The sequence below is a fragment of the Medicago sativa genome, chromosome 5 (genome assembly GCF_051527215.1).
Source record: "Medicago sativa cultivar Bolivia chromosome 5, Bolivia_mono, whole genome shotgun sequence".
In the NCBI taxonomy this organism is placed as follows: domain Eukaryota; kingdom Viridiplantae; phylum Streptophyta; class Magnoliopsida; order Fabales; family Fabaceae; genus Medicago; species Medicago sativa.
Genome location: NC_140753.1, coordinates 2,179,768 through 2,199,879, shown reverse-complemented (window position 1 = coordinate 2,199,879; position 20,112 = coordinate 2,179,768). Strand labels below are relative to the sequence as shown.

General features: G+C 28.9%; 1 protein-coding gene and 2 long non-coding RNA genes across 3 annotated transcripts; 2 read left to right on the top strand and 1 right to left on the bottom strand.

The window, feature by feature from the left end:
• The first annotated feature begins 4,781 nt into the window (after positions 1 to 4,781).
• LOC146919055 (uncharacterized) lies at positions 4,782 to 6,928 on the top strand. Its single transcript, XR_015010655.1, has 3 exons — positions 4,782 to 5,618; positions 5,718 to 5,829; positions 6,714 to 6,928. It is a non-coding gene; the product is annotated as an uncharacterized LOC146919055 (long non-coding RNA).
• A 2,951-nt stretch (positions 6,929 to 9,879) lies between these two features.
• On the top strand, positions 9,880 to 12,023 carry LOC146919054 (uncharacterized). Its single transcript, XR_015010654.1, has 3 exons — positions 9,880 to 10,716; positions 10,816 to 10,927; positions 11,811 to 12,023. It is a non-coding gene; the product is annotated as an uncharacterized LOC146919054 (long non-coding RNA).
• A 3,356-nt stretch (positions 12,024 to 15,379) lies between these two features.
• Positions 15,380 to 16,325, bottom strand: LOC146919053 (uncharacterized). Its single transcript, XM_085710556.1, has one exon. The coding sequence runs from the start codon at positions 16,178 to 16,180 to the stop codon at positions 15,380 to 15,382; it is 801 nt and encodes a 266-aa protein (XP_085566682.1). The 5' UTR covers positions 16,181 to 16,325.
• Positions 16,326 to 20,112: the final 3,787 nt, after the last annotated feature.

Genomic DNA, 20,112 nt, shown 5'->3' with positions numbered 1-20,112 from the left:
TAATTCCAGGTTACACCCCAAAATGACAAAAATACCCCTACTTTATTTTTTTAATTCACTCATTATCATTTTCATTGATTTAGGTAGCCGAAAATCTCAAAACACGTTAACTTAATTTACCCACACATACGTAAATTAAATCCCCGTACAATTAAAACAAAACAAAATAGGTACACGTGAACTTAAATCACGTATAAATAAAACAAAAGAAAAGCGATGTGAATATATCACCAAATCAATTGATGTAGGCAAATCAAATACAAACAATACACATCAAATGGGGGATGCCACAAATAAAAGAAAAAAGAAGGCAAAGTAAATGAATGAAGAGCCATTGCAAATACAATTTAATTGAAATAGGTTTTCGTGTTCTAGGCAAAGCATATGTGAATTTAATTGAAATTTAATTTACGTACAATGATAATTTCAATTCAAACTAGTTTAGAGACCCGGCGTTGCCCGGGTTAGATATTAAATAGTAAGTTTTATAAGTTTGTGTGCACAAATACACATGTAAGTATATTAGATTGAATTTATTTAAATTTACAATTATAATAATATCTTTAAAATATATATAAATGATGCATATGTGAATTTAATTGAAATTTAATTTACGTACAATGATAATTTCAATTCAAACTAGTTTAGAGACCCGGCGTTGCCCGGGTTAGATATTAAATAGTAAGTTTTATAAGTTTGTGTGCACAAATACACATGTAAGTATATTAGATTGAATTTATTTAAATTTACAATTATAATAATATCTTTAAAATATATATAAATGATGAGATGAATGTCCAATGCAAGAATAAAAAATGTAACAAAATCAATAATGAATTAGTCCAAGTGGTAAGAGTTTTGGGTCCCTTTAAACATGTGGTCATGAGTTTGTTTCGTGGCCCATGCGTATGAGAGAATAAAATCGATTGAAAGGGAATAAAATTGGTGTTTGGCAAACCTGAAAAAGGAAAAATGTTAGATGAAAAGAAGGTTTGGGGTTTCTGCTTGTGCTCAAAATATGTAAATATGTGATTAACAAAAATTTATTTATTTATAATTAACATTTGCATTAGAATATGCTACTAAAAGATAACATAATAACTAATTAAACCTTTTTTTTTTATCAAAAATAAAAACTAATCGAACCCTTTTTTTCCTCAAACATAAAAACTAATTGAATGATACAGTGCTAAAAGATTAGTAATAACTAATTGAAGTTTCTTTTCCTAAAAACAAATAAACAAATTGAAGTCTTTTAATCATAAAATAAGATCATACATGTAAACTTTGTTGAAAATATTATGTGTAGTTTGTTGAGATATTTCTGCTACATAAAATATTAGAAATTCAAAAAAAAAAATTAAAGAAAATATTGAATGGATAAGATCAAAATGTTGTTGAGATATTTATGTTAAATAAAATATTGGTTTTTAAAAATAGAAAAAATAATAAAAATATTGAGAATGAATGTGAAAGTGACACGTGGCATAACAAACCTTACTTTATATATATACTATTGATTTAGAAATAAGGACTTGAAATAATAGTATAGGTGTTATCATAAAATGATAGTATATGTGATTAATAATATTAAAACGCTACTGGTGAAATAATAATATTTTAGGACCTGAAATATTATTATTAAAATCAAAACGCTACTGATTAATAATATTGAAACGAAAAGGACCTGAAAAAATAGTATATGTGATAATAGTATAGGTGATTAATAATATTAAAACGCTACTGTTGAATCGAAAAGAGAAAAAAAAATAGTATAGGTGTTAGTTCAAGGATGTGAAACAGAAACAATAGTATAGGTGTTAGTTCAAGCACCTGAAACTCGTATATGTTTGTAATGGATGCCAACAACAATAGTTCAAGAACCTAGAAAAAAAAATCAGTAAACTCACTCGTAGGTGTTAGTTCCCTTTATATTATATATAAAAATAAAAATCTATGCATAAGTAAAAGTAAAAGAAACAATAGTATAGGTGTTTGTCAAACCTGAAGAAAGAAAAAGCTTAGACCAAAAGAAGGTTTGAGTTTCAGTTTCTGCTCAAAATATGTGATTACATGATTAAAAAATTCTCCTTTATTTATAGTTAAAAAAAACAAACCGAAGCCTTTTTTTCTCAATGAAAAAAACTAATTGAATAATATGGTGCTAAAAGAGATAGTAACTAATTGAAACTTTTTTCCTAAAAAAAAGAAATATTTAATGGATAGTATTGAAAGTATTATATATAGTTTGTTGAGACATTTTGGCTACATAAAATATTAGGAATTAAATATAAAATTAAATAAAAATATTTCAGGTCTTGAAATATTATTATCATTAAAATCAAAACGTTACTGATTAATAATATTAAAACGAAAAGGACCTGAAAAAATAGTATAGGTGATAATAGTATAGGTGATTAATAATATTAAAACGCTACTGTTGAAACGAAAAGGAAAAAAATAGTATAGATGTTAGTTCAAGGACTTGAAACAGAAACAATAGTATATGTGTTAGTTCAAGGACCTGAAACTCGTAGGTGATTGTAATGGATGCCAGCAACAATAGTTCAAAGGACCTGAAAGAAAAAAAACAATCAGTAAACTCACCCGTAGGTGTTAGTTCCCTCTCATATTATATATAAAAATAAAAATCTAAGCATAAGTAAAAGAAACAATAGTATAGGTGTTTGTCAAACGTGAAGAAAGAAAAAGCTTAGATCAAAAGAAGGTTTGAGTTTCAGTTTCAGCTCAAAATATGTGTTTACGTGATTAAAAAATTCTCCTTTATTTATAGTTAACAAAAAAACAAATCGAAGCCTTTTTTTCCTCAATGAAAAAAACTAATTGATACTTCTTTTCCTAAAAAAACAAAAAAAATAAAATAAAGGAAGAGTTAACAAAAAAACAAATCGAAGCCTTTTTTTCCTCAATGAAAAAAGCTAATTGAAACTTCTTTTCCTAAAAAAAAGAAAGAAAAAAAATAAAGGAAGATTTAATGGATAGTATTGAAAGTATTATATCTAGTTTGTTGAGATATTTTGGCTACACAAAATATTAGGAATTAAATATAAAATTAAATAAAATATTTAATGGATAAGATCAAAAGTTTGCTGAGATTTTTATGTCAAATAAGATGTCAAATAAAATATAGAAAAAAATATAAAAATATTGAAAATAAACGTGGAAGCGACACGTGGCATAAAAAACCTTACTTTATATAAAACTTTATATATATACTATTGATTGATTGATTGATTGATGTGTAGTTTGTTGAGATAAAAAATACTGAGTGCATAAGATCAAAAGTTTGTTGAGATATTTATGTTAAATAAAATAGAAAAAATAATAAAAATATTGAGAATGAATGTGGAAGTGACATGTGGCATAAAAAACCTTACTTTATATATATACTATTGGTTGATTGATTGATGTGTAGTTTGTTGAGATAAAAAATACTGAATGCATAAGATCAAAAGTTTGTTGAGATATTTTTGTTAAATAAAATAGAAAAAATAATAAAAATATTGAGAATGAATGTGGAAGTGACATGTGGCATAAAAAACCTTACTTTATATATATACTATTGATACTATTGATTGATTGATTGATTGATGTGTAGTTTGTTGAGATAAAAAATACTGAGTGCATAAGATCAAAAGTTTGTTGAGATATTTATGTTAAATAAAATAGAAAAAATAATAAAAATATTGAGAATGAATGTGGAAGTGACATGTGGCATAAAAAACCTTACTTTATATATATACTATTGATTGATTGATTGATGTGTAGTTTGTTGAGATAAAAAATACTGAGTGCATAAGATCAAAAGTTTGTTGAGATATTTATGTCAAATAAAATATAAAAAAATAATAAAAATATTGAGAATAAATGTGGAAGTGACACGTGGCATAAAAAACCTTACTTTATATATATATTATTGATGTACACCTACATCTACGTGAATTGAGTTCCCTTGGGTGTTAATTTGTTTATAAAAAACCACATATGTGAAATGATATGATTTGCAGCCGAAAAAAACAACATAAAATTTGCTGAAAAATTCACTTAGTTTTGCGATGAATTTTAATAGAAGGGTTTGTATTTCAATTTATAATCTTTAATCAAGTTTGTTCATCTTCCATGGATGTCTGTCAAAGACTGAAAGATGGATGTATAGGGTTTGTAAACCTAATACGAGCCTAAGGGCTATTTCGGTATTATATTAAATTATCAAAGAAAATTTGGGTGTAACTGGATGGTTTAAGGGTGTAACAAGAAATGGTCTATAACAAATCCTTTAAAAAAAATCAATGTAATAAATATAATTTATATTCTTATCTTTTTGAATTACAACAACAAAATAACATTTTTATAGTCAAATTTGTTTAAGGGTATAATTGAAAGTGAAAATGTAACACCCCGATATTTTATATACATTATTTTAATATTATATTGTTTATTTATTCAACAACTTATTTCGTGCATAAAGAATTTCAGAAAATTATAACACCCTTCTTTTAATTAAAATATTTTAATCTAAAGTTGGTTTATTTTATCGAACATAACCTATGATATTTTAATCAACAATTTTATTCTCTCGTTTTCGAGCTATTTTATTTATCTTATTTACTACAACTGATGAGTGGCGAAGTCTTGCACCTTCCATCACTGTGGTACGGTTTCACCCCTTTGCGGTACCATTTTGTCACTTAAAATCCAACTTAATTTTCTCTACCCTTGTATAACCGCCCTTCATCAATCAAACGCTGATCTTTTCTCATTGTCTATCTGCTTTTAATAATGCTTTAATGACTTCCTTATTATTAGGAACACATAACATCCACTTCCCTATAATTAGGCAATTTATTCCCACGATTCAATGAATAAGCATCAGTATTTCAAACTTCATTGTAAGTGGTTCTTCATTAGTTCCTTGCAAAATTTGTGTGTCATCTCTCTCTTAAAAGATTAAAACCGTTCTCATGTCATTAAAAATGATTGACCAAATTCAAACTCCTTATTTGAATGCCATTCATTGAAAACTATCCTCTTCCATTTTCATGTCCAAGATCCTTAGAGAACTCTTAGATATTCATTAGTTTCTCTTTGCCCACAATTAAAGGAATCAATGTTTTCTTACTCTTGTGTTTCACGTTTTAGTCTAGACCCACTTTAGTTACTCAATTCAAATTATAAGACAACAAAACATTATTTACCTTTTCTTTCACAAGTTATCTTTATCATTGGAGTCCAGGACCGTTTCTTTTATTGTCACAAAGCTGGTCCTTGTAATATTGCAATAAACCTCTTCTCTCGTTTGGCTTCTTGTCAGCATAATACCATGCCAATACCCTTCCAAGTATTTTGACTTGGGCTGCTCCTAAAAGTATCCGATTCCTATCATCACTGCATGTAACCAACAAAGCAAAGGAAAACATTCCTCTCTATACAATACCTCACGTAAAACACCTCTCTCTCCCTCAATCTCTCTCTCTCTCTCACTATCATCTTATTTTATATAAGCTTATAAACATTTTATTCCAACAAATTCTTTTGTCCTTCTTGTTGGGTGGCTACTCATTATCATCATTCTCTTCACAATTCTGTGAAACTATGAGGTAAATATTATTCTAGTTGCTCCTTTTGTTTCATATATCCATTCCTAATTTCAAAATCATTTTCTAAAGATTTCCCATGATCTAATGAGTGCTTCGTAGGACTCAAACAACATATTTCTCCCCTCAGCTTCGGGTACCCATTAAAGAAGTTCGTTCGTGCCTTTTGCTGCTTCATGGAATCGCCACTTTAGTAAAGAAAAACATCCAAGAGGTAAGGGCTTTTTCCCCATACGTCCATACTAAGTGCTAGGGCTGTGTTATTAAATAGTGGTAGCAATTCTTGTCTTTTAAAAAGAAAAATAATTAAAATGTATTTTTACGGTAAAAATTAATCTTTACTAAATGTGATTATTTTAAATTATGAGTACTTATTCTTAATTGTGTTTTATATGAAAGTTGTGTATGATAATGTGGTGTGAATGGATATGTTTAATATTATTATGCTTTATATGTTTTGTGGTGTTGGAAAAGAAGTGATACATTTTTTTTTATGAATTAAAGAAGAAAAAGATGAAAATGTGAGTTTGTGAAATGATTGACTTTTGGGTTGTGTACTTGATGATGCACTGATACTTGTAATTGTCTTAGTGGCGGGTTAATATCATATTTCTTAGTGGTGCCTAAGTGGCGGGATTTAATTTGCATTTCTTAGTGGTGCCTAAGTGGCGGGATTTAGTTTTCATTATCATTATCATGCATGTCATATGCATCTGTGTGGTGCCTGTGTGGCGGGAATTGCAATTATATTCTGTGTGGATGCCTGTGTGGCGGGAATTGCAATTATATTTCTGTGTGGATGCCTTAGTGGCGGGAATTATATCCGGATCATATAGTTATAAGAGCATGCATTTTGCACATCATTGCATTGCATTGAGTCTGTTGTATACATGTGATTGATTATTGACTTAAACTATTTTATTGCAAATAAGATGTCTGTGAACCTTACTTTGAAGCATATGACTCGAATGTATTTTTCTAAATTCTTTTTGATTGATAAGTTTTGATATTATCTATTTTATGACATTGTTTCTGGTGCTTTGAGTATGAACCAATTTGGATAAGGAAATTGACCCTTACATTAATATAATGTTGTAGGTACCAAAGATGATATATGAAGTTTGATATGTGATGAAAGCGTACGCGGGGACAAAAATTGGGTTTTTGATTAAATTGTAGTTTTAGAAATAATTTTGAAGGACATTTAGTTTAAGAATTTTTATTAAATTATGTAAAGAAAATTTGTATAGGTTTTGCTAAGAATTTATTTTTGATGAAATAAATTAATAGTAGTGTTTTTCAGAAAAAGAAAATGAGTTAGACGTAATTGCTTGGACTAAAATCCGGGGCGTTACATTATGGTATCAGAGCAATAGTCCTCGGACAATGTTTTTGGGGTGGGACGACTTGGTATGACACATGCTTGTGTGTTTGAATATATGTACTTTTTTTACTTGAGTTGAAAGGTTTGATTTGATATTTTAAAAATGGTTAAAAAATAAATAAATATTTGTTGCTCTAGAGATTTTTTTTTCCTCTTTTAGTTTTCTGAAAGGACCGTAGTGAAATGTTTTAGTTTTCCTTGGTATAGAACTTATTTGAATATACTGTTTTTTTTTAACAAGTAATTGAATAAACTGTTATTATAATGTTTGAGGGATAAATTGTGTTATGGGTTGTTATAACTTTAAAACTAGTTAGATTATAGAGTAAATTTTTTTAGTTCAAAATGAAATAAAATAAAGTGTATTATTTTTTTTATTTTTTTTTTGTTTATCATTAGATTTGTTTTGAAATAATCTTTTATTTTATTATGACAAATGGAAATAATCTTTTATGGTGAGTAGATGTTAGATTTATTTTTACTATGATATGATGTGCGGATATTTTTAAACAAAAAAAATATTTTTTCATTTGAGAAAATAGTTTATTTTTATTTTTAAAATAGAATATGTATTTTAGAAAATTTGGCTATATAATTTCTAATCTGTAGAGTGAAAGTTCTGTTATTAATTTCTAAGTATGGAAAATTGTGGTTTTGATTGTTTTTCTTTTTTTCGATTGATTTGAAAATCATTTTATTTTTTTTTAATGTTAAGACCATTATTTTTCAGGAAGGAAAATAGTGTCTACTTTGTGTTCTGTTAACTGATGAACTTAATTTTTCTATTTTTGAAGTGTTAAATTTTGGAAGGATTTTATAGCTTCTCTTTAATAGATAATATATATAAAAAAAAAAAAATCCTAGTTATGTTTTATTGTGGTGCATTTTGTTTTCCTATATGTCGAGTTTTCTATATTTTTTGTTTTGGTACTGTTTTTGGATTTGCTCTTGTGAAAGATAATGAAATATTTGTATGAATTTTAAATTACTAAATTATCCCATTTCTTGTTAAGTTAGACTTTGCATGAATTGATTTGTAGAAAATATTTGAATTTATGATTCGGTGAAAGAATGTGTTGGGAATGACGTGATCTTAAGTGTGTTTAAATAACAGTGTTGGACAGGATGATGTAGTGTAAATGTATATGGTGGAACACTTTGGTTAAAAATGTTAAATTTGTGATAGTTGTTCTTGCATTAAACTAAAATATATACATCATACATGCCAACCATAATTGTGATTGTGACTCATTTAAAACCTGAAAAGTTGCATGATTGGGTGTCTTGTATATTGTGTGTGTGCTACCTGTTTATGTGTTGTTTTATTTTTATTAGTTTATGGTTATTGGCTGTAAAATTTATTTATGTTTAGACATTGTTGATTGTCAGATTAGATACTACTTTTGGAACTCTTTATAGATGATAGATCGTAAGATAATTTTTTTTATAGCTAAATGGTAAGAGTAAGATGATTCATTTCACATCTTTAAGAGATTGTGTGTCCCTACACCACTCGAACCTTGTCTTAATGCTTTCCGTAGTCGAAGAGTATGTGCTTTAAACTCTAGATTGTGAAGTCTTGATCTTAGATGTCATAAGTTTTCACGAGGAGTGTGAAGAGTCTTGAAGACTGATGAGAACTCAGCGAGAGTGCAAGTTGTAGCAGAAGGCATGATATAGTTGGGGAATGCGACCTTTTTTCTTTCTTTCAATATTTAGCTTAATTTGAAATTTTAAAAGTTTGACCTCTTCGAACTTGATTCTAGATACAAAGTGTTTTAAACTATTTTGATCTCACCTTCTTAAAGCAATTTTGTTATAACATTTTGTTTTAGTTTATTTTATTGTATTTTATTTTTAAAAATGAAGGGAAATTCTATTTGGCCAAAGGTATTTTTAAATTTCTATCGATTATTTTCTTATTTTATCTAAAACCTACATTCTTAGTAACTATTTAGTTATTGGTGTGAAACTAAAATTTTATTTCTATGATCGAAAAACCTACTCAAGTTTGTCATACTGATTTGTTGTCAGAGTGCGCAGCGGAGAAGTAAAGTTTTATTTTTCTATTTTTTTTTTTTTGTAGTATTTAAAAATTTCTGATCTTGTTATCCATTTAGAGGATTAACTTAAACCATTTGTTATTTTTTTTTTTCGTCTTTTGAAAATTATGAAAACATAATTTTTGAGCATGAATTTAAAAGAAAAACGTTTGATAATTGTACACAAGATGTCTTTGTAAACACTTTCGAAATATTTTGCTATTTTCTAGTTTCGAGAACAAACCTATATTATTATATTTTTGATATAACGTAAGACCCTACAAGTTTTATTTTAAAGTATAGATAAAAAAAAATTGTATCCTACTTATGAGTTAGTATATTTTAAATTCATCTCTTGTAAAGTTATTTCTACTATTCTTACTATGTCATGATTCTTTGAGAGAACATGATCCTAATCTTTTTATCTTTCTAGTTTCGAGGACGAAACTATTTTAAGGGGGTAATAATGTAACACCCCGATATTTTATATACATTATTTTAATATTATATTGTTTATTTATTCAACAACTTATTTCGTGCATAAAGAATTTCAGAAAATTATAACACCCTTCTTTTAATTAAAATATTTTAATCTAAAGTTGGTTTATTTTATCGAACATAACCTATGATATTTTAATCAACAATTTTATTCTCTCGTTTTCGAGCTATTTTATTTATCTTATTTACTACAACTGATGAGTGGCGAAGTCTTGCACCTTCCATCACTGTGGTACGGTTTCACCCCTTTGCGGTACCATTTTGTCACTTAAAATCCAACTTAATTTTCTCTACCCTTGTATAACCGCCCTTCATCAATCAAACGCTGATCTTTTCTCATTGTCTATCTGCTTTTAATAATGCTTTAATGACTTCCTTATTATTAGGAACACATAACATCCACTTCCCTATAATTAGGCAATTTATTCCCACGATTCAATGAATAAGCATCAGTATTTCAAACTTCATTGTAAGTGGTTCTTCATTAGTTCCTTGCAAAATTTGTGTGTCATCTCTCTCTTAAAAGATTAAAACCGTTCTCATGTCATTAAAAATGATTGACCAAATTCAAACTCCTTATTTGAATGCCATTCATTGAAAACTATCCTCTTCCATTTTCATGTCCAAGATCCTTAGAGAACTCTTAGATATTCATTAGTTTCTCTTTGCCCACAATTAAAGGAATCAATGTTTTCTTACTCTTGTGTTTCACGTTTTAGTCTAGACCCACTTTAGTTACTCAATTCAAATTATAAGACAACAAAACATTATTTACCTTTTCTTTCACAAGTTATCTTTATCATTGGAGTCCAGGACCGTTTCTTTTATTGTCACAAAGCTGGTCCTTGTAATATTGCAATAAACCTCTTCTCTCGTTTGGCTTCTTGTCAGCATAATACCATGCCAATACCCTTCCAAGTATTTTGACTTGGGCTGCTCCTAAAAGTATCCGATTCCTATCATCACTGCATGTAACCAACAAAGCAAAGGAAAACATTCCTCTCTATACAATACCTCACGTAAAACACCTCTCTCTCCCTCAATCTCTCTCTCTCTCTCACTATCATCTTATTTTATATAAGCTTATAAACATTTTATTCCAACAAATTCTTTTGTCCTTCTTGTTGGGTGGCTACTCATTATCATCATTCTCTTCACAATTCTGTGAAACTATGAGGTAAATATTATTCTAGTTGCTCCTTTTGTTTCATATATCCATTCCTAATCTCAAAATCATTTTCTAAAGATTTCCCATGATCTAATGAGTGCTTCATAGGACTCAAACAACATATTTCTCCCCTCAGCTTCGGGTACCCATTAAAGAAGTTCGTTCGTGCCTTTTGCTGCTTCATGGAATCGCCACTTTAGTAAAGAAAAACATCCAAGAGGTAAGGGCTTTTTCCCCATACGTCCATACTAAGTGCTAGGGCTGTGTTATTAAATAGTGGTAGCAATTCTTGTCTTTTAAAAAGAAAAATAATTAAAATGTATTTTTACGGTAAAAATTAATCTTTACTAAATGTGATTATTTTAAATTATGAGTACTTATTCTTAATTGTGTTTTATATGAAAGTTGTGTATGATAATGTGGTGTGAATGGATATGTTTAATATTATTATGCTTTATATGTTTTGTGGTGTTGGAAAAGAAGTGATACATTTTTTTTATGAATTAAAGAAGAAAAAGATGAAAATGTGAGTTTGTGAAATGATTGACTTTTGGGTTGTGTACTTGATGATGCACTGATACTTGTACTTGTCTTAGTGGCGGGTTAATATCATATTTCTTAGTGGTGCCTAAGTGGCGGGATTTAGTTTGCATTTCTTAGTGGTGCCTAGGTGGCGGGATTTAGTTTTCATTATCATTATCATGCATGTCATATGCATCTGTGTGGTGCCTGTGTGGCGGGAATTGCAATTATATTCTGTGTGGATGCCTGTGTGGCGGGAATTGCAATTATATTTCTGTGTGGATGCCTTAGTGGCGGGAATTATATCCGGATCATATAGTTATAAGAGCATGCATTTTGCACATCATTGCATTGCATTGAGTCTGTTGTATACATGTGATTGATTATTGACTTAAACTATTTTATTGCAAATAAGATGTCTGTGAACCTTACTTTGAAGCATATGACTCGAATGTATTTTTCTAAATTCTTTTTGATTGATAAGTTTTGGTATTATCTATTTTATGACATTGTTTCTGGTGCTTTGAGTATGAACCAATTTGGATAAGGAAATTGACCCTTACATTAATATAATGTTGTAGGTACCAAAGATGATATATGAAGTTTGATATGTGATGAAAGCGTACGCGGGGACAAAAATTGGGTTTTTGATTAAATTGTAGTTTTAGAAATAATTTTGAAGGACATTTAGTTTAAGAATTTTTATTAAATTATGTAAAGAAAATTTGTATAGGTTTTGCTAAGAATTTATTTTTGATGAAATAAATTAATAGTAGTGTTTTTCAGAAAAAGAAAATGAGTTAGACGTAATGTCTTGGACTAAAATCCGGGGCGTTACAGAAAAAGTCAACAACAATTTTTATTATAGAAAAAATTGTTTAAGAGTATAATTTGGATAATGAAAATGTAAGTATAGATATATTCATCTAGTTTGGGGTAAAGGAAACAATATTGGACTTTTTAGAAAAAGTTGTTTAAGCGTATAATTTGGATAATGAAAATGTAAGTATAGATATATTAATCTAGTTTGGGGTAAAGGAAACAAGTTTAAGGGTATAATTGAAAGTGAAAAAGTCAACAACAATTTTTATTATAGAAAAAGTTGTTTAAGGGTATAATTTGGATAATGAAAATGTAAGTATAGATATATTAATCTAGTTTGGGGTAAAGGAAACAATATTGGACTTTTTAGAAAAAGTTGTTTAAGCGTATAATTTGGATAATGAAAATGTAAGTATAGATATATTAATCTAGTTTGGGGTAAAGGAAACAATATTGGACTTTTTTTTTGTTGGTGGTGGCCGGGGTTCGAACCCCAGACCTTGCATATATTATGCATTCTCCATACCAACTGAGCTAAGCTCACAAGGACAAACTTATATACATTGTGTTTGTTACACTTTTATTTTAATATTTGAATTTACTCTTATCTATTTGTTATACGTGCTATTTGTAATGAAAGTTGAGAGTATTTTGGAAAGAGAAAAAGTCAGCCAAAACATGTTATATAGTATAGATTTATCATTAAACTATTTTTTTAAAATTGAACACTTCAACTTTTAAATAATTTGTAATTAAATATCTTTGAATAATAATTTTAATCACATACTTAAATTTTTTAATAATAGTGCCCTATATATATATTGTTTTTATTGTTGTGGGTTTTTATTGGTAGTGAATTTTTTTTTGTAGTGTTTTTATTGTTGTGGGTTGTTCCTATTTTAATGGGTTTAACTAAAAAAATCTATTTTTTTTATTGGTAACTTAAAGAATATTATAAAAATGGTAAGATAATTTAAATGCAAGGTAGAAACAGAAGAAAAAATGCATACTAAAAGAGTATATTACCTTTATATATCAAAATTGTTAGGTCGAATGTTGTGACCTGAACTTAAATCTCACTCATTCACTTATGTGTGTGCATTTTCAATTTACTAATATCATTTGGTCTTTCTAAAAACAAAGTAATTGAAACATTTATTTATGAAAATTATGTAATTAAATCCCACATGTAAAATGTTTTAATGAAGTTCTTGAACTTTTAAATAATTTTAATTAGTTCATTCTAAAATTTTAAATAATATTAGTAAGATCTCTGATGCTTTAAGAAATTGCGTTTTGATCCTAAATTCACGGATCTAATTACAAATTATTAAAAAATTTAAGGATTCAATTAAAAAGTTTTTAGTTTAAGGATTTTAATAATTCAATTAAAAACTTTTTAGTTTAAGGATATAGTTACAAATTACTCTCTTCGTCACATTTTATTAGTCGTTTTAGGGTTTGTTTGATGGACATGATATGATAGAGACATGATATGATATAAAGCTGGATAGAGATAAGATATGATATGAACATGATAAACATTAATTATATCATGTGTTTGATCCGCACATGATAACAAACATGATATCATTATAATTAAATGAAAAAATTAATCCTATAGTTAGTTAAATATTGTAAAAATGACATGTAAATAATTATATAGAAAATACGTGATATCATTATTGTAAAAATGATAATATTTTAAAAATGGCAGAATATCAAGATAATAAATAAGAAATGATCTTTTAATCCTATCAAGATAGTTTCTAACCCAGCCAATACTCAGGATAGAAATTACGAAAGTCAGAGTAGGATAGGAAAATGGTTTATTTTATTTTATCTCTTTGGTGCATCAAACATGAGATTTAATCAAGATATGATTAATATATCATATCTTGTCTCCCTATTCTGACCATCAAAAGCGTTGTGTGTTATTATTAAGGAAATGATTAGTTTGGTTGATTTCAATGGTTAAATTAATATAATATACTAAAATACATTTATTCATTGTAGTTAATGTAGTAGTTAAGTGGAGTGAAATTCAATAAATAAGATTATATTAATGCAAACAATAATAAATTTTGTATTCATATTCTAAAGTGGTAACTATTTTGAGATATAAAAAAAAAATGTTAAAGATACAATCAAAATAAGACTGAGGGAGTAATGATTAGTAGTGTGTAAATAGGTCGGATCATACCATACTTTGTTTAAACAAGTTTATTGGTCATTCTGTCAAACGTGTATGTCCAGTTAACCACACCATCAATTAGATCTTTGTATTTAATCACATATTATCAATTTGGTTCCTAACACTGACACAAAGACGAATTTGGTGGTTTACTCGGAAAAACAACATATACCAAACACTTATATATATCCCTCCAAAATAATTCATGAAAGTTAACAATTAAACATCAAAATCATAAGCAGTAGAATTCAAACTCCATAAAGCAATCAAAGACCAGATGATATTTCAAGCAATTTAAACAGCAAAATTTAAAGATTAAAAAGGACCAACGTGATCATCAAGTGCAATAATGTAGTGACTAAAAGGTGTCATAGTATGCTTCAAAAAAAAAAAAGGTGTCTTTATCATGTAATTCTTTTGAGGACCATATTATAATACCAACTACTTAGAACAAGTTTCCCATAATCAAATTAAAGACCATATTATTTTTTTCTGGCTTCATAATCTTTTGAGGGCCATGTAATTCTTCCTGCTGGTGAAACTGTTGATTTTCTTGCAACTATATTTCAAGTCTTCATCATGACCCTAAGCGAAAAGTGAAAACAATAAGTATCCAAATCACCAGTACAATCCTTGCCATCATGATCAAATTCTTAGTTTGCTAACAAAACCTATTGCACACTGAATTAAAAGAGAGAGAGAGAGAGAGAGAGAGAGAGAGAGAGAGAGAGAGAGAGAGAGAGAGAGAGAGAGAGAGAGAGAGAGAGAGAGAGAGAGAGAACTAGACAGGATGATTCAAGCCGCATAATGAACCATGACCAACAGAACTTGACACATAACGTTAAGAAGATTCCATACGTATAAATTCATCTCCTTTTAAAAAGAAAATCATACAAAACTGAACTTGACTAAAGGACATAAATTAAAGATCCTGCACTGATTTTGTATTTGCAATCAAATCAACCCACACAGATCAAACGGAAGCCAATGAAAGAAAGCAAAAACTGCAGCATATGGAAAATATAAGTCCAATGTTCCTTCTCAAGCTAATAAAGCACATTAACAAGTTCCCAGAATCGCATAAACAAAGTACTGTTAAATGCAGAAACAAATAAACAAGTTTATAGCTATTACCTAATTTTTGTCGAGTAGAAAGTGCAACTTGTTATTGACCCTAAACGACCAAATGTTGAGTTCTTGACCTATTTCAAAACTATTTTGGCTCATAACTTGTTTCCAATCTTGTACAAGACTGTAAACACTTTCGCCCCACTTCCTCAAAGACATTGTGAACTCTCTAAAAGAAGGGTCCAACACAATCACTTCTAAACCAACCAGTTTATGTTTCTTTTTATCATTCTTTTTCTTGCTACGTAAAATCGCCTTCTCTGTGTTGGTGAGAATATTAACTTTGTCTTCTTTAAGTGAGATTAAAAGACGACTTTGGTGTTTACTGAGATCTGAATCAAACAATTCCTTACACATGATATATTTGATGTTAGTGCCATTCAACTCTTTGATCTTCATCTCGACATCAATAGGCAGTATTGGCGACAAGTTTTCCCTCTTCTTCTCGGTCTTTGGTTTCACTGTTCTTTCCGCCTTATCAGCCATGCTACCTTCATCACTTGAGCGACACCTTTTCTTCTTATTCACTACTTCTCCTTTCATAGTGCTTTGTGGTGGAATATTAAGAGGCAATTTTGTTTCTTGGCGAAGATGTTGATTGATTTTCTGTATTTGTGCTAACTCTTGTTCGGTATAATACTGAGGTGCATAATGAGATAAAAGATTATGCAAAGTAAAGTGAGGGAAAGGGTTGAATTTCCTTTCTTTCATTGTTTCCATCTTTTGCATCAATGCATTGATCTTCTCCCTAGCCCTAGCAGCTTTATTTTCCAACATGGCTTCAATATTTTCATTCATCTTCATCATACCTTTCTTCTTCTTTTTCTTTTCTTTCTCAAAGTGTTCTTCTTCTTGTGCTGAGTTGAGAATGTGTGTGGCTTCTTTAACTTGTTATCAAGTGTGAGTATTTATAGAAGAGGGTTTATGAAGATTATCTTATTCAAAATCTGGTTTCTATTTTGTTACTAAATCTTGTTATCGAGTGAGGAAGGGTTTATGAAGATTCAAATCAAAAAGTAAAAGATTTGGTGATATTTTAACTAGCAAGGGACGCTCTTATTTATGGTTTCTTTTTCTTTACTAAATCTTTTTAATAAATCTAACAAGTGATTAATTTTTTTTTAATGAAAAATCTAACTTTAAACGAACCTAAAATAATAAACAATTGTCAATTTTAGGATAACAAGAAACAAACATTATTTTAAACAAACAAACTTTGTTTAAGAAAAACGAATTTAGTTTTCCAAATATATAGCATTAATTAGTTTTATTGAAAAAGATAAGAGTAATTGACAGAGGGTATAATTGACAAATCGTACCTTTAAAATATCAAAACGACATTTAAAAAAAAGGGAGGGAGTATATTATCTATACCTATAATTTCAATCAAAATTGCATAAAAACTATTGTTCGTAATTTATACGCATTAACACAATAAAAAGAACGAACAGATGAACGCTAGTAGAAGATAAATGGAATTCATGAATTTGGACTGACTTTTTTTACGTCCAACTTTACCTTTAAACAAATTTGATTATAAGAATGATATTTTGTTGATATAATTCAAAAAGATAAGAAATCAAATTATATTTTTTTTTTTAGGGAATGTTATATTTGTTATATTATATTTGCACTTTCATATTGTAATAAAGTATACTTAATATTTTCAATGATACCAACAATATAAAAGATATTTGCTAATCTACCAAAAAAATAAAAATGAAAGATATTTGTTATTGTTGGTATCATTGAAAAAGATAAGTATAGTTTGTTACAATATAAAATTGCAAGATATATGTTATCCATACCTATAATTTTAGACATAATCAAGATAAATTTAATCAAAGTTTCATAAAAATTAATGTTTGTGATTTATACGTATTATGACAATAAAAGGAACGGACAAACAAACATGAATTGCCTGTCTGAAGCTATATATATTTACATCAAAATCCACAACGAACAAACCAAAGACCATCCATCATTAAGTAGTTAATCCCATAAAACATTAAAGGATTAACCCACCAATGGTGTATGTCAAAAACTAAACAAGAATTATGAGTTTTCATCCACAAAAATGATAAAATTTTAACTTTGTCGATCAAGTGAGCGATCATTTTCTCCTTTTGTCAAAAACAACATAAATTTATTTCCTTCCAAATCACCCAAACACAAGCAAGCCAAAGATATGCAAAGAAGACATTATTTTCTTAGACCAACCCCTTAACGCACTAAATTGCACAATATGAATGTATACCCAACCAATGTCACAATAACACCCAGATGCTACCAAAAGTCTCACAACCCATAAAAAATGATTCATATTCTCCTCTAGGCGAAAACCACCAACACAAACATTCAACTGTGGTTGAATAATACCTCACATTACTAGATTGTCTTTTGTAGGACGACGGTTCTGCAAAAGCCTCCAAGCAAAGATAAACGCTTTGGTACAAATTTATTCCATATAATTTCCTAACATTCATCTTGATTACATTTGCTCCATTATCGTCAATGACTTATACACACCATTAACAGTGTACCCTTTGTCGGGCGTGTGTTTCCAACTACACATGTCTTCCACGCCATACTAAAGAAAAATGTTAGTTAAAAGCACATAACACTCCCCCAACATTTTCCCCTCTCACGCAAATAATCGACACCACCACTTCCAAGCATGTGAACAACTGTAACCATCTAATTCTATACTAAATTAAACATCAGCCTAAATCTATCGTAGAACACCCCCTCTTATATGAGTTTTTATGTTTTTGACACTTTAAAATTCATATTTAATAATTCATGTTTTATTAAAAAAATCTTTTTTTTCAAAGGTTTTTTTAATAATATTTTAGATATTCATGTGTTGATTTAAAACCATAAATCATATATATATATATATATATATATATATATATATATATATATATATATATATATATATATATATATATATATATATATATATATAACCACGAAAAAAAACCAGAAATCATATAAAACTTTGGCTTAATAGCAGTTTTGACCCCCTAAGTATCACAATCTTATGATTTTGACCCCTTAATAAAATAAATTACAACTCAACCCTCTAAGTTTTGCCCCTTTTACAGTTTTGGCCCAAAGGTAATTTTGACCAATTCAACGCACATGTGGACGTCACGTGTATACTTTTCAATTTAAAAATAAATAATTTACCCTTTTCATGAATATTGTGTTTATGATGATTGGTTTTGTCATCCAAAAAGGTCTAGCGATGCAGGTTGTTGCCCGCTTGCCTGCTATTCATGTGTAAGTAATATTTATAGTAAATAAAAAAAAAAAGGATAATTTGTTAAAATCCCTTATTTCTCTTCTTCCCTCGTATCCTCTTTCTATTGCCAGCAACATCTCTTCTGTATCAGTCACCAAAATTAACATAGCACCAATCTTCATCTTCCTCCATAGAACACGGTTTTGAAGCAGGTATTTCCACGATAACCTATTCGCTTTCTAACACAGTCTCTGCTCCGCCCTCCGTCTATGGTTCGTGCCCCGCCATCGTGAACTGAGTTCGTCGTTCTATAGTGAGTTTAATTCTGTTTCTTCCAAATCGATTTTGTTTTTCTAATATTTATAAAATTAGCTTCTACTGTTGTAAGCACTTATGCTATATATATATATATATATAAAAGGTCGGTGATCAAATTCCGACACCACGAAAAAAAAACCAGAAATCATATAAAACTTTGGCTTAATAGCAGTTTTGACCCCCTAAGTATCACAATCTTATGATTTTGACCCCTTAATAAAATAAATTACAACTCAACCCTCTAAGTTTTGCCCCTTTTACAGTTTTGGCCCAAAGGTAATTTTGACCAATTCAACGCACATGTGGACGTCACGTGTATACTTTTCAATTTAAAAATAAATAATTTACCCTTTTCATGAATATTGTGTTTATGATGATTGGTTTTGTCATCCAAAAAGGTCTAGCGATGCAGGTTGTTGCCCGCTTGCCTGCTATTCATGTGTAAGTAATATTTATAGTAGGGTAAATTACACTCACCTCCCCTAAACTTTATTAAAATGTCACTCACACCCCCTCTATTTTTCAATCAAGCAGTCACCTCCCTTACTTAATTTTCTAACTATCAGATTCCTCCCCTGTGGGTTAACGGTGTTTAAACTCTGTTATGAGAGACAGTCATAAGATGTTGCACTGTGCTTCCTTCAAAAACTACTATTCTCCTATTTATGAAGCTACTTCTACTTCCCCTTAATCTTCCAATTCAACCGTGTAATTTACTTTTCATTCTCTTTTATTTTTGTTCTCAAATCCATGGCTTTGTAACTTGAAATTCATTTGAATCTACAATTTCTCTTGTTTTATGTTAATTTAGTGTTTGTTTGATGAGTTAAATTTGTTTCAAGTTAGTTTATTCCAACTTCCTTAATTCCTATTTTCTCCAAATATTAGAAGAGGTAAGTAATGCATATGGGTCGCAGCAAATAATCTGTGCTGAATTATTTAGAACAAATCTATCATAAAATAATTGAACAAAATGATTAAAGAGTTTGATATACTGAATTTAATTTTAGCAGATGATCTTCACAAAAAACCATCCATGTATCGTACACACTGAAGGAGGAGAGGTTTTTATATTCACAGAAGTAGAAGAGGACTAAAACACTACTCTGGTATCTATGGAAACTAGTTTTTTGTGTTGACGGTAAAGACATAGTTTTATTAAACAAAAGTG

Bases quoted from the DNA above. Each gene is read 5' to 3' on its own strand.
- LOC146919053 (XM_085710556.1), bottom strand. From the start codon at position 16,180: ATGATGAAGATGAATGAAAATATTGAAGCCATGTTGGAAAATAAAGCT.